The sequence below is a fragment of the Leptinotarsa decemlineata genome, unplaced genomic scaffold (genome assembly GCF_025532065.1).
Source record: "Leptinotarsa decemlineata unplaced genomic scaffold, Ldec_3_MD MMD2_tig00002159_RagTag_RagTag, whole genome shotgun sequence".
Lineage (NCBI taxonomy): Eukaryota > Metazoa > Arthropoda > Insecta > Coleoptera > Chrysomelidae > Leptinotarsa > Leptinotarsa decemlineata.
This window is the reverse complement of record NW_027412574.1, coordinates 7,224,686-7,240,517: the sequence shown is the minus strand read 5'-3', so window position 1 is coordinate 7,240,517 and position 15,832 is coordinate 7,224,686. Positions and strand designations below refer to the sequence as shown.

The 15,832-nt window shown below is 32.2% G+C and overlaps 2 protein-coding genes across 2 annotated transcripts in view; one reads left to right on the top strand and one right to left on the bottom strand.

Moving 5' to 3' along the window:
• LOC111510668 (uncharacterized) overlaps window positions 1-5,820 on the top strand; it is a 30,827-nt gene extending 25,007 nt beyond the window's left edge. Inside the window, exon 10 of the mRNA XM_023166599.2 lies at window positions 5,483-5,820. Within this exon, the coding sequence (XP_023022367.2) occupies window positions 5,483-5,618 (136 nt within the window). The 3' untranslated portion in view covers window positions 5,619-5,820. The remainder of the gene's footprint in view (window positions 1-5,482) is intronic.
• A 5,350-nt stretch (window positions 5,821-11,170) lies between these two features.
• LOC141483027 (uncharacterized) lies at window positions 11,171-13,045 on the bottom strand. The gene is made up of 2 exons (XM_074177178.1): window positions 12,885-13,045; window positions 11,171-12,541 (listed from the first exon to the last, which is right to left on the bottom strand). The coding sequence occupies exon 2, from the start codon at window positions 12,517-12,519 to the stop codon at window positions 12,025-12,027; it is 495 nt and encodes a 164-aa protein (XP_074033279.1). The 5' UTR covers window positions 12,520-12,541; window positions 12,885-13,045; the 3' UTR covers window positions 11,171-12,024.
• Between the last annotated feature and the right edge of the window lie 2,787 nt (window positions 13,046-15,832).

Below are 15,832 nucleotides of genomic sequence, written 5' to 3'. Positions count from 1 at the left end.
GTGTGTATTTATGTGTACGATGTTGATAATAATTTTTTAGACTCTCAAAGTATATTCTATCATCTATTTTTTTCTATCCATTTTTTTGTTGCTCTGTTCATACCCAGTTATATAATCAATCAATCAAAACATTTATTGAATCATTTTTCCTTCACAATCACATTAGACCAAAAAAACATAACATCATCATAAAATACTGACCGATTCAACAGGTCAAACAAACATAAAAAAGTCAATATAAAACATACATAAAAAAAAAGTTGATAAGCTACAATCAAATTAGGATTCAAGGAGAAACTCATCCACAGAGTAGTATGCTTTTTGCAATAGAAAAATCTTGAGTTGCCTTTTAAAGACATAGATATTTGAGGATTTAATGTCCTCACCAAGCTTGTTGTATAGCTTAACCCCAATGCACATGGGGTGATTCTTTGATACTGTCAATCTACTATATGGTTGATGTAGTTGAGAGTTATTTCTGGTGAAATGTTCATAGATTTGTTCATTTCTAGGAATAATTGAAATATTGTTTTATATATATATATATATATATATATATATATATATATATATATATATATATATTATATATATATATATATATATATATATATATATATATATATATATATATATATATATATATTATATATATATATATATATATATATATATATATATATATATATATATATATATATATATATATACAGTGTCACCGATAAAGTCCGCATCAAATGGGAAACTTTATTTATCGTTTTATGTGAAATTTGATTTTGGCAGTAGATTTTGCTTAAAAAATTATGTCAAATGGCGTCTACAAAATAGGTCACGTGATTTCCTTAACCTGTCAAAATTGACATTTAAAAAAAGAAACATCGAAAAATGACATTATTCTTCAAAATATCCAAAAATATCAAAGGATAAAAACATTTTCTTTTGTAATTTTATACCCACACACCAAGTTTCAAACCCATAATAAGTATTTTATATTTTCACTATTTTTCCGCAATCCTGCTTTTTCTACTTATCAAAATTTAAGCACACCTGTACTAAATCATTTATTTTAACTAGACTCGTCACAGAATTTTTTTTTTGTAATATAATAATATTTTAAGAGCCTCTTTGATGTTAAAAACAAATTTTGAAAAATAAAAGTTGTCAAACTTGATGCAATGTTCATCTAGTTTCAACGGGGCTTTCAAAACTATACAGTACTTGAGTTTTTTAATGAGCAAATGGCCTCACAATATGAATTAGAACCAAACGGAACATTAGGAAACAATATCTTAGAGTGTTTATTGTTTTTTTAACAAAAAATACAGTGGAATTTAATCTTAATTAAAAGGAACTGAAAATAAACATGTACCTATACCTAATAGCAAAAAACACGAAAAAAAGACTCACGACATTAAATACACTACATTTCTGTATTATATTACAAAAAAAGAAATTCGGTGACGAGTTTAGTTAAAATAAATGATTTAGTACAGGTGTGCTTAAATTTTGAAAAGTAGAAAAAGCAGGAATGCGGAAAAATAGTAAAAATATAAAATACTTATTATGGGTTTGAAACTTGGTGTGTGGGTATAAAATAACAAAAGAAAATGTTTTTATCCTTTGATATTTTTGGATATTTTGAAGAATAATGTCATTTTTCGATGTTTCTTTTTTTAAATGTCAATTTTGACAGGTTAAGGAAATCACGTGACCTATTTTGTAGACGCCATTTGACATCATTTCTTAAGCAAAATCTACTGCCAAAATCAAATTTCACATAAAACGATAAATAAAAAAGTTTCCCATTTGATGCGGACTTTATCGGTGACACTGTATATATATAAAACAATATAGATATAGTAGATATAGTATTGAATTATTGTTATTTTCCCTATAATGAACATTTGCACATTCCTTGCTTGCTGCTTCTCCAGAAAAGTTGAATTTTCATATCCTAACTGGTTATGTATCTACCTAAATACAGTGCGAGTCTATAACATAGAACAAATTCACTAAATCAAAGGTGTTGTTTCTTTCGGAAATATGCTTGGACACGTCGATTAGCATTTAAGAGTGCCCTTATTTTCATGCAAAAAAAATTATACGGTGTGTCTCAAATATGAGATATTACTTATCGATAATTTTTTTAAATGACAACTCTGTTTTTTAGTGACTTTTATTAAAGGGTTCCACAAGTTGCACATGCCTGCCAAATTTCAATGTTTTACTCCTTGTCCTTTAAAAAATATTTAACAATCATTATTTAATTCAAAAAATGAATTCAATTCAATAGTCTACCTTCAATAAATGCTTAGAATGTCAGGAATACATGACAGTGACATTGTCATAAAAAAGTTATCAAAAAAAAGTAAGGAGAGTAGTATCGCATTCCAATCATATTTGTGCACAAAAACTGTTAGTCGTTTCACAGTTTGTTGTTCACCATTAGTAAAATGCCGTACTTAACTGAAACACATAAGATTGAAATTCTAATGATGATTGGCTACGGAGATAGGACAAGAACACAAAATGAAGTTACCCATTTATTCAGAGAGAAGTATCCTGATTTACCACCCATATCGCGAAGTACCGTAAGCAAGATCGAAAAACAGTTCCGGGAAAATGGGCATTTAAGAAAAACAAATAATCATCGTCGGAGTGCGCTCAGTGAAGAGGTCAAAATAAATGTTCTTCTCTCTGTTGAAGAAAATCCCCATGTCCCCACTAGGCAAATAGCTAGGGAATTCGAAACTAGCCAGTCTTCAGTGGCAAGAGGGCGTAAAGCAGAAAAATGTTATCCATATAAAATAACAATTCTCCAGGAACTCACTGAAGATGATCCAGATAGAAGACAAACAAATGATGGATCTATTAGACAGGAATGTTGTACAAAAAGAAAACGTTCTATTTTCTAACGAATCAACGTTTATGTTGAATGGTGTGGTAAATCGTCAAAATTGTCGTTATTGGGCAGACAGAAAGCCACACTGGATAAGCGGAAGCCACACTTATCATCCAGAAAAAGTCAATGTTTGGGTAGGGATTGTTGGTGATCGAGTTATAGGACCGATTTTCTTCCAAGAAAATCTTACTGGAGCAAGATATTTAGAATTCCGAATTTGGCTATTTTGTTCCCTTCTCCTATAGAAGCTGACGTCCCGAATAGAAACATCTGGTTTCAACAGGACGGCGCGCCTCCTCATTTTCCAAGACCTGTCCGTGAGTACCTGAATGATGTATTTCCAGGCAGATGGATTGGCAGAAGAGGACCCTATGAATGGCCACCTAGGTCTCCGGATTTAACACATTTGGACTTTTTTTTTATGTGTTTACTAGAAGAGTAAAGTTTTTAAGACCAAGCCGGCAAATATTGAGGATTTAAAAGAACGAATAAGACAGGAGTGTAGGCTGATTTCCGGCGAAGTAATCAGAAATGTTCAAAACGAGTTTCAGTTACGTTTAGGGTATTGTCAGTTAGTTAATGGACAACATTTTGAACACTTGTTAAAGAAAGACTATTGAATTGAATTCATTTTTTGAATTAGATAATGTTTGTTGAATATCTTTTGAAGGACAAGGAAATTTGGCAGGCATGTGCAACTTGTTGAACCCTTTAATAAAAGTCATTAAAAAACAGGGTTGTCATTTAAAAAATTATCGATGACGTCATATCTCATGTTTGAGACACACTGTATTATTTTTTTTGCATTAAAATAAAGGCAATTTAAAATACTAATCGACGTGTCCGAGCATATTTCCGAAAGAAACAACACCTTTGATTTGGTGAATTTGTTCCATGTTAGAGACTCGCACTGTATAATCGTTTTCGTGATATTGCAATGTTTCTGAAAATCAGTGTCTTTCAAAAACTCCATTTAATCGAATTTCTCTTGAAAAAATAGTTTCTGGAATTTGTTTCAGAAGTCCTCTCTCAAGATATTCTTTTATTAAACTAGAATCCTTCCCTTACAGAGTATTCACAAATAACTGGTCAATTCCGTTCAGTTTTGAACATCAATATTTTTGTTTTCTTAAATAAAACACTCCTTACATTCCACGAATTCAATTTTAGAACTTTCATCAAAATTTTGACTACTCCACTTGATTCTCCACCATCCAGCATCACCATCAAATTTTCTTTATAACTTTTTTAATGAACAGATTTTGATGAAATTCTGGACAGTGACAAAACAAAAACTGTTGAATCCAGTGAATTAGTCAGAATTTTGATGAAAGTTCTGAAATTGAATTGGTGGAATAATTAAATGGCATATTTTTCAGATTTTATTTCCTGTAACGTTTTTAATAACTAACATTAATTTTAACATAAAATATGTGAAAATATATGTGATATCAGATTGAAAAAATCGCTATTCGATTTTTGACATTTGAAAATAAAAGTTGTCTCTGGAAACGAAAACTCTCATGAAATTTGAAGTCTATACCTTCTAGAATGTCTATCTAATGAAAAACAAATCTAATCTGTTGAATAATATGTGTTTGAGGATGCTTCTATTTTAAAAAGTCATACTGCTTATATTCCACATCCGAACATTCTTGTCTGTTTGCCATCACATTCTAGTATTTTTTGGTGTGAGCAAGATTCGTTGCCATTGGCTTTTCGTTCATTTCCTTAACTTCGTGATGATCATACTATTTTGAAGAAAAAAAGAAATGATACTTTCTATGTTTTTTACCACTTTTATTTGTAACTAACAATTTATTGTATACAATAAATTGTGTAAGTTTGAAAATGTCCTTATAGGACGAAACTGTAGTAACGTTAGTTACAAATAAAACTGGTAAAAAACATAGAAAGTTTCATTTCTCTTTTCTTCATTATGATTTCCTACCACGTAGTAACGGCTACATCCATCAGCATACTATTTTGCTTCTCAAGTATCACAATTTGAAATATTTTCATTTCACTACACTAAAATGATGTTCTCCCATTAGCCTGCTATCATGCCACTTGAATGGCATTTATTAGAAATCAACAGGAGACTTGTAAGAGGTTTAACGAGGTCTTGGCTTTTAATGTGCGATTCACCTAGAATATAACTCATTATGTGCTTAACAAATATCGACCCACGACAATTAATAGTTTACTGATTTTTCCTCATCTTTATTTTAAACTACCTTGCTGATTTTCTATTCAAGAAGGAATTCCAGTCATAAACTGATGTGTGAGAGGTAGAGCAGATAGTTCTGAGTGGGCGGTGAATTTCAGTTGAACTTTCAAGTGGCCATAATATAAAAATATTATAAACAGCTCAAAAACAAATAATTTTAAATGTTTCGTTTTTCCTCTTGCTAGAAATTGATTTTTCCAATAATATGAAACTCAAAGTGTAACTTTCTTGTTATCGTTAGTCTGGTTTTGAAATTATGCAAAAATCAATTCAACAAATGTGTGGGAAATGTGTATTTGAACACTTGTTTTTATTCCATTTAATATTGTGATTTTTTTTTCATTTTTCAGTACAAAAAAAAGGAAGTTGTCTTCTGGTGAGGGAAAATATCCTGACAAGAAAGTCAAGACTCTTCTCAAGAACATAAATGTAGATTCATTTTTAAATGACATTCGTGGAAAACCTACTTATCATTTGAAGAAATAGAACCTAATGAAATAAACTTAAAATTAAAGCAATGTTTGTGAAACAGTCATTTGAGTATAAGATGTTGGGTATATTTTTTTGGAATTCCATAGAAAGAAAAAAACTTCCATTTTCATAAGTTCTGATGATACTATGTTCTAGAATATAGCTGTGATTTGAGACCATAAAATGTTATGAATAAACTTATCTTCTCATATATCTATATTAGCATTTGAATATTATTTTCTTGTTCTTGAAACTTTTTCCTTTTCTTAAAAAGAAAAAACTAATTTCCATAAAGTACCTGTACCTATTAATAATTGGTGTATTCACTTCTCAAAGATTCATGAATATTTTTTTCTCATTTGATTTTTTTACATTTTCCGTGATTTTATTTGTTTCTATTGTCTGAAAAAATATTTAAGAAAATTTGTTAATGAATAATATTTAGTTTTTTCTATTTATGTTGTGAATAGAATTTATTCTGTAAAATAAAAGTACATATTTCTATTTATTCTTTGTTTGATATAACGTGATACATTTTTTAGTACAATATTGGCTCTGTTTCACTTAATATTTTTGTAAAATGTCCTATTGCAATCAACTGGTATTTGCAATAGAATACAATATACAGGGTTATTTGAATTTATATCTGAGAAAATTTGTAGGTACTTTGTACTTGAATCATTTATGCATTAATGACTAAATGTGAATATTCACCCTGTTAAATATAAATTGGGTCATTTAATGACGGCAACTTGGTTAGTGAAACGCACCTAGTGAAGAGTGTTTACTTCAAGTAAGTAAGAACATTATTTTTGTGAAAAATAAAAATGGAGCAAAAGTAAATAATTATTTTATTTCTCTAGTATTTCAGAAAAAAATACTTGTATTTTTTGTATCGCAACTTTTCTTCGAATTAATTATTCATCGTACTGTTTATTTTTTATTCAGATCTAGATTTCTTCGTTTTGGGAAAATTGCAACAAGAACCCCAGTTCTGTATTTAAAATTACACAATTGTGGCCTCTATATAAAAGTTTTCTGATTGTCTATTGAAAATTTCAGGGGCAAATTATGAACAGATATAAATAATTTTTAGAAATAAAATATGTCTAACAGTGATAGTTTAGAAAGTGAAAGTGACCAGCTTTCTGCAAAGAAAGCAAAATCACACTAGAAAGTAATCAGGTAAGTTAATTACATTTTATAATTAAAGTGTGCATTAGGCCTGCATATATTTGGTCTGTATCAAGGGTCAGTGAATGTAAAATCTACTCTCTCAGTAGATTAAAATTGACACTTTCCATAGCATATAATATTTTGAAACTAATTATTAATTAATTTCATTCTCAGAAAATAATGCACTAAAACACTTGTTAGAATAATAAATTTCATTAAGACTGACAAAATTGTATTTCAAAATCAGCTTATAGCGAGTAGCGCACGAAAGTTTTTATCTGATATTAACAGGTACATTAAAAAAATTATTTTGATAATTAATTTTCTAATGATGGCGGAATTTATTTCGAAACATTTATTACTGATATTTATAACTTAAGATCTTTAGTAATATATTGCAATAAGATTCTTGAGTTTACTAGTATATTAAGGCTACCTTAAAATTTTTTCATGTGTATTTCAGTTACATTTTTTTTATAAATATTTCAGTACCCCAGAATCATCACAGGAGTCCCAAAATATTAATATTGATGTTTCACGTCTGCCAGGTGTCCCGTGACAGCTTACAATTTTGTTGCAAAGCAAAATCACTCTGGTTGATCTAACACCAGAAAGCGCTGTTTCGACCCGCTATAGGTTTCATCAGGTATCACGAATGGATTGCTGGAATCAACTGTCCTTGAAGGACAAGCCTGAATAAGTAGAGGCGATGACATCTTCCCTTAGAAAAATTTCATCTATGGGATCGACTGAAGACTCGATTCTTTAATATCAAAAATAAACGAGGCTCCCAAAGACTGCCAGTTGCAAAGCTAAGCTTCGACACCAACCGCAATAGTTTGATGATGATTTGAAACAAATCAGGAATAATGTAAACAATCAGAATGACATGTGGTTAATGACAGGCAGTGAAATATATAAAAGAAAATGTATAAACATGAACATGAAAACAGTTACAGTAGGAAAATAAAAAAAAAACTGAATCTAGTTATAAAGACAGAATTCTGAAAAGTGAAGATGTTGGTAAAACAACGTGGTCAATAATAAATCAATTCAAGTCGTCCATAAAAATTCAGATATTTCTGCTGATATTTTTAATGACTATTCAACTTGTGTAATTGCTGAGCTGATTACAAATATTACTATCCCAGGTACTGATGGTACAGATCTTAAGAAGATATTACTAAAATACTTGTTTTACTCGAAGTCAACAAATAAACCTGAAGTGCAAACTGTAATTGCTTCATTGAAAAATTCAAATAGTTGAAATAACATCAGTTCCGTTATAGTGAAGATGGAATGTGATGCTCTTAGTGAGCCTATATCACACCTAGCAAATATTTGCTTCTCATGTGGAATGTTTCCAGCGAATCTAAAATTATTCCGAGTAACACCAATCCTCAAAGAGGGATAACCTAATGATTGCAATAACTATAGATTTATTACCATAACTCCTACTATATCAAAGATCTTTGAAGTTCTTGTCAAAATCAGACTTGATTTCCTTGAAGGGGTAGACACTTGAATGATGCTCACTATGGTTTTAGATCGATGAGATCTTCATCCCAACATGACAAAAATTGGTCACATTGCCCATAATAAAGATTTGTTTATCTGCATTCGCTTACTGAGATCTATCTAAAGCATTGACAGTGACATATTATTGAGAAAACTTGAAAAATATGATATTAGAGGCATTCTTTTTTGACATACAGGCTGCAATATACGTTATATAACAGTATAAAATCTGGTACCAAAATTGTCAAGCATGGATCTATACATGGTCCCCTTTTATTTATTATCTATTATCTTCCTACTTTTATATGCTGATGAAGCAAATTTTGTCAAAACAAACAAGTGGAGAAGTTAGAGCATACTTCAGCCCTAATGTTCTATGCTTGACTGCCAATAAAACTAAGGAAATATTCTATCGCAAATAAATCCGAAATGTCTGAAGGTGACAAAGAGGTGTGTACCAGAATTCCACCTTGACAACAAATTAAATCTGTTTAGAATCTGTTTTTCCGTTAACCAGCTGTCGCACCCCTACGAACGACAACCCTCAGAAGTCGAAACTTGTGCGAGCTAAGGATTACCGAGGTCTTACCTTTTAACGTGTGATTCCTAACACGGGTTGGACGATAGCAAGTGAAGATCGATCGTTCAGGCTAGGGCTTGAACCACCGACCAACACGGCAGTCAATTCGATTGAGTGAACAAAGCACCCACGCCGAACCGCTTGGCTACCGACTCAATCGAAATGGACATACGACATCCTTATGTAAAAAGCTTTTAAGTTGTCGCTACGCATTGAGAGGACTAAGGAGTTTAGTTTCAACTGAAGTGCTGAGAATCACATATTTTGGTATGGCTCACTACCACATAAACTATGGAATACTGATATGGGGTGCTTTCCCACAAGCAAATGAAGTATTCATTCTCCAAAAAAAAGAAAATGAGAGATTCAGTAAAAGTTGATTCCAAAACCTATGCTAAACCAATCTTCATAAAATGGGTCATACTTACATTACCTTCCATTAATATTCTAGAAGCAATACTGTTTTGTATGTAAAAATAAGTATATTAGTGGATCCAGAATTCACAATCATGACACAAAAACATCATCAGGCCACCGAAAATTCTTTAACAAAACTCATCCCAACAAACGGAGTGTTTTCTCATAAAAATAGATAACACTTCGTATAAAAAAATTGAAGTTCAAAGTAAAAAATTCACTTGTCATCCAAGCTTTCTATAAGATTAATGAGGTATTCAATTTTCAATTCAATTTAACCCTCTACCCGGAACATCTCTAAGCCACCCTTTACACAGAACACCCGTCATAATGACCGCTATCGCTAAAAAAAGCGAAAAACATACATTCTAGAGATTCATTTGTTACATATTTGGCATTTTTTATCTCTTTACTGTTTCGGAAGGGTTGAAATGAAAATATAAGCGAATATAAGAAAAAAAATATTAATATTTTATTAACAATAGGAACAAACAATTATAAATAATTTGTTTTGTCGGGCTTGAAACATTGTTTTTATTTAACTTAAACATAAGTAATACCTATTGTTTTTATTTTAATACGAGACTCAAAACAATAGGAATCAATTGACAAGATATTCAAAACCACACATTTTGTTGAGCATCCAAAAGGTATAAAAAAATACAAATCTTTTTCCAATGTCTATTGACCTGAAGTATCAAATAACTCAGAAAAAATTAATTCAAATAAAACAATTCTTTGAAAGTCTCATTGAAAATAAGAAGAAAATACAAAAAAGGAACAAAATAGTATAAAACATTTGCAATAAAATGGTAAAATCAGAGTCAAAATGAACCTAGAGAATTGTAAGAAACTACAAGAAAAAGAAAAAAAAAAGCAATGAAGAATTACGAATTTCAGGAAAATATGACAAACATCAATAAACAGAACATAGGAAACATATATATGATTAGCTATATCAAAAAGAAACAAAAATTCAATAATTAAATGCAATATCGTTAATTTATCAGTCTTCTGTAGTATAAATCACTTTTTTTACTACTTATTTTGAATTTAATTAGTAATTTTCTTAAAAAGTTACAATTGAACTATAAAAATTATGTCACAGCCTCAGATTGAGGATGAATGATCACATATCGAAAAAACGATATAAAAAATTATCACATTAGGAATAAGAACTTGGTGGTCAAATTCAACTAATAAGTCTTTCAGTTTGAAGCACAATCCAAACAAATTTTTCTAGAGCACTAAGCGCAAGTAGGTTCATCGCATTTGAGACACTTGTAGCCCGCTTTTCTTTTGATAGGGACAGAACCTGCAAGTTACCCTGCGTTCAAGTTTATCCTTACGTGGTCCAATGGAAGACGTTTTTTGATGTGAGCGCGAGGTTGAATTTCCATCATTTAACGGTCGTCGTTGCTCTGTACGATTTTTCAATCCTGAAGACTTCAACAGTCTTTAAAATGAACTGCTTCAAATCTTTGTTCAAATTAGGGATGTTTGATCTAATCTTCAAAAAATTGTGCACCAGTCCTAATGCCACCGCCTTAGTAAAATCGTATCTCTTCATTTTTTGGAGTCTTTGAACATTGCATGTAAAGTATGGCCGTTAGAGCCAGCCACAGCTAGCAAATGGTAAAAAACTGCCAGTGGCCACCGTCTTGTTTTGCGATTGGCACAATAGTTATTACACTTCATATCGAGGGTGTCGACACCACCTTTTGTGGCGTTGTAAAAGCCAATGATTTCTGGCTTATTTACTCCTTCGTCAAACCATTCACTGTGGTGCATTGAAGAGAGGAGTACTACGGCCTGATTCTTCTTTGGTACGTAAGAAAGGAGCGTGAGATCTTGGGTGATTCCATATAGACTTGATGGTACTGCTCTTCCTTTGCTGGGTTGAAATTCAGGGGGAATTTGGGGTTTATTTTTCTTGAGTGTCCCAACCATCGTTAATCCATTTTTTAGCAGAGTTTCAGCTAATTCTATTGAGGAAAACCAATTATCACAGGTGATATTTCGGTGCGTCCCAAATAGATTTTTTGTAAGGCGAACCACAGCTTGAGTTGGAATCAAAAGCTTTTTATCACTCCCAACAAGAGATGCCCCATCGCTTCCTTTGCCCGTGTATATGTAGGCATTGTACAGATAAGAATCGTGAGCGTCGGTTAAGCACATTATTTTAATGCCATACTTGGCTGGCTTTCTTGGGTTATAAACCAAGAATCGTACTCTGCCTCTAAATCCAACCAGAGTCTCATCCACCGTCATGTGAGCACCAGGGGAATAATTTGTTTGGCAATTATTGATAAAATTGTCAAAAATGCTTGAAATGCAAGCACTTGGGTCCGTCTTTTCTCTTTCGTCTCTGGAATTTCTGTCATCAAACCTTAATGCTCTTAAAAGGACTGAGCATCTCTTTTCTGGCATAATTGCTCGGAATAACGGTCGCCCAGTGATTGATGTATTAAATAATGATGACATATCCTCGCGAGATTGAGCAAAACACTAGAATCCCAAGCAAGGCATCAATTTCAATTTCATTCGTGTCTTTGTATGATATGTCGTTTTTGTTCTCTATTTTTGCTCGCATTGATTCTAACTTGATATTAGTGTACATAACAATTTTGGAAATGATATTTTGGGTTATAAATAAACGCCATACTTCTTCAGGAGTAGGCCAAGAACCCAGAGCTAGAGCAGGGCCAATTATTTTACTTAATCTTATTTTTATAATATTATGCGCGGTTGTTTTGGCATTTGGTCGCTCGGGAATCGATGTCCAGGAGAAACATTTTTTTTTACCGAAGTATGTAATAGGTGCATCTTCACTATCTTCATTTGATGAAGATTCCTCATCACTTTCAATAATTTGACGCCGGCGACCTCGCCGACAAGGAACGACCCTTCATCACTCTCATGAAATTCATCCACATCGCGAGAATGTGATGGAAGGGGGCTCTGCTTTGGCATAAGATTAGCTACTAAAAGGGGAAATTGACCATCATCCAAAAGGGCGTCATCATCTTCGGGAAGGACGTCACCATCTTCAGAAAGGACTTCATGATCAGCCTCCTCTTCAAGAACCGGAGGAAAAATAGTCCTAGATTCAGGAATATATGAATCGTCCGAGTCTGTCTCTTCTTCCTGGTTTGCTCGTGCTAGAGCAAGACTAACAATAAATTTCGTCCGCTTTGAAATATGTGGAAGATTTCTGTCAGCCATCGCTATTGGTATTAGGCGCTTCCTAAAAAATATATATATCGTAAGTATATGCCATATACTAATTAGAAATAATAATTGTAATTAATTGGTGGAAGACGATAGGTAATTAAAAATCGCATGGAATAAATTTATGTCACAAAAACTATTACAATTGAAAGATGTATGCATGAAATACTGATTAGACGGATCACCCGTCATTTTGACCGGTATATCAAATAACGGTATGACGGAACATCCGTCATTTTGACTGATACATGAAACACTGATTAGACGGAACACCAGTCATTTTGACCGGTACATTTAACATTGCTTAGGCGGAACAACCGTCATTCTGACAGGCAAGGTTGTACAAAAATGTGACTTACCAAAAAACTGCTGACGGCAACAGATCCCCGTTGTTTCAGGGGCAACGGTAGACGCCTGACTGAGGAACTCTGGAGAAGCCGGACAGCTGGCACGAACGAGTGCGCCTCCACCGGCGAACAATTGAACTAGAGCGGTCATAATGACCGGTATTCCGGGTAGAGGGTTAATATTCCGGAGAAGTGCATTATGACATGCTCAAGGTTGCCCTTTCTTCTCATGCACTCCTACGACTTTGTAGGTACGTGTGGCAGATACCCAACGGAAAAAACAACAACTCAGATAATGTCGCGCAGAGAGTTGAAGTAAAACCATCAGGTACCTGTGCAACGTCTTCAACTGGAAGATTCATCGCAAGTTATTTCCCATTACGAAAAGCAGAAATTAGTTTCGTTTGGTCGATCCGACCAACGATAGACCGGTTTTGGGGTGTTTGCCCCGTTATCAGTACCGGGCATGGTCTTTTCAGAACGGTGTGAACTGTTTTGAGTATCACGACCCAAACAAATATAATTCCAGCTACTCATAGAAACTCTCTGCAGTTGATATCCCACTGAATCAACTGTTATGGTAGATATTTTCGAATGTAACAGAAATTGTAATTTGACGTCAATAAAATTTCTTTCTTTCGTTCTATCGTCCCCGTGAAGAGAGCTCCAGGTGGGATAAAAGCACCCCATGTACCAATACTCTCACATAAATATGAGAGATATACTTATGAATTATAAAAATTAATATTTTGAAATAAGATTCGACAGGCATTTACAAGATCTTATGGTGTAGGAACGTTGGGAGATATAAATGTGCCAAATTTTATTTCGATTATTGAAATGTGTTTTTAATTGTATTAGTAAAAGAAAAAACAATAAATATAATACAGGAATGCGTATAGTTGTGGTAAAAATTAACATTTTACCAAGTAACGGGATTAAAGTCAATCTCAGCATGAGAATTATTAAGAGAGATCTCACATCCATAAAATTACCAGAAATTTGCTTTAAATGAAACAATGGATCTAAATATCATTTCTATAAATAACATGGAAGGCAAATTTAATTGCTGTAGAAATTAGGGTCATAAAATGTAGTGAAATGTAGATTGGAAGCCTGGAGAGAGAACTGGATAATTCATAAGGGAAAAAGGTTTTTGGAGTAAATGAATAAATTGAAGCAAGAAGATAAAAAAGTAGCATTCATCCACAAATCGAAAAGAATAACCAAAGATTTTGAAAACTCAATGTGCATTTCACCGACCAAGTTGGTAGAAAAGAAAATGAATACATTTATAAATATGAACTTTAATATTTTTCATCAATTCTTAATAGATAGGCAAAAAAAGAAAGTAAAATATAGATGATATTTTTGATTGAAAATTATTTTTCTAAACCTAGATGTCATCGTTTTCAAAACAGTATTAGTTGATGTTCAGACTTTTTTTTAAAGCTAGTAATGAAGAAGAACATTCTTCACGAATTGTATGCTCTAGGCAAACTATTTCTTCTTTCCATAACACCTGAAAACAAATTATCTATAATGCTATTGAATATTCTATTCTGAACCTATCCACATGAAAATTCTTATCTAAATGATTACATTGTTTCCTCTCGATTTTGCAGAACCAAATACAACTATGAATCCTCATCAGTAAAACATTTTCAGATACATTCAAAATAGAAGAAATATCCAAATTCAACACACTCCAAGTAGAACAGGATTTTAAATTTTATGCATTTGAAGAGAACCACATTCAAATCTGGATTTAAATTGATGGATGCAGCCGTTTATGTGGTAGGAAATCATAATGAAGAAAAGAGAAATGAAACTTTTCATGTTTTTTACCACTTTTATTAGTAACTAACGTTACTGCAGTATAGGACGAAACTGCAGTAACTTTAGTTACAAATAAAAGTGGTAAAAAACATAAAAAGTTTCATTTCTCTTTTCTTCATAAATCTGGATATATTTCTCAGAAAAGATTTTTGTCAATTCCAAAATTATTGTAGTATATTGTAGTTTATTGAAACAAAATCATAATTTTGCTCAATTGAGTCGACTGAGGTCCTTCCGCCCGTTCAATATTACTTTCAATCTGATTTCTTTCAAACTGTTGAATTTTTTCAATTGCAAAAATGAACATTTAATAGCCAACTCCAATATCAATAATGTTTTAATTTTAATAATAAGGCTACTCGCAGTCTAGTTATACCTGCAGATTTTCTAGACCACGAAGCTATTTTTACAAACTTTTTCATTAGGTAGCGACATTAATCCAAAACAAGCGCCCAGTTATCAGAAATGCAAATGTTTTGAATTTATTTCACCACAGAGGTTCCACCTTTCATTAGCGACATTAACACGAAAAGGTCAAGAGGGTGATACAGTAGGCGCTGGAAGAATATTAACACTTTCATGTATTCGAGGTAGAATTACATGAAAAAAATTCCTTTCAGAACAACTACTCTCGTATGAACATTGAATTACAAGAAAATCACTTTCTCCCATTCAGTTCCTGCCTGAAACTTTCATGTAACGAGTATTTTGAACTCAATGGCTTTCTTTCTATCTTCAAAAGTTTCCCAAATACTAATCTTCCCTAAAAAATGTTTCGCTTTCAATTTAAACGAAATGTCTAATGGCTGTTATTAAATCCAATAACCAAGATATGTCTTTTCCGATTACATAAATAAATAAATATTGTGCGACGGGTGCGTGCTTCAAAGTTCAAATATGTGCTGATGAGACTTTGATACTGTTTCAATTCCACGAATATTTGGAGTGCAAACCTAATGGGAAAAGGTTTTTTTAGAATTTAAAGTTCTAATGGAAATGGTTGTTCTGAAAGTGCTTTTTCTTCCAGTTTGTGTCTGAACTCAATTGCTTTCTTCCTTTATTTGAAAGTTTTTAACATTTTATCAATATCTAATCGAATATGACACATTGTATAATACAGT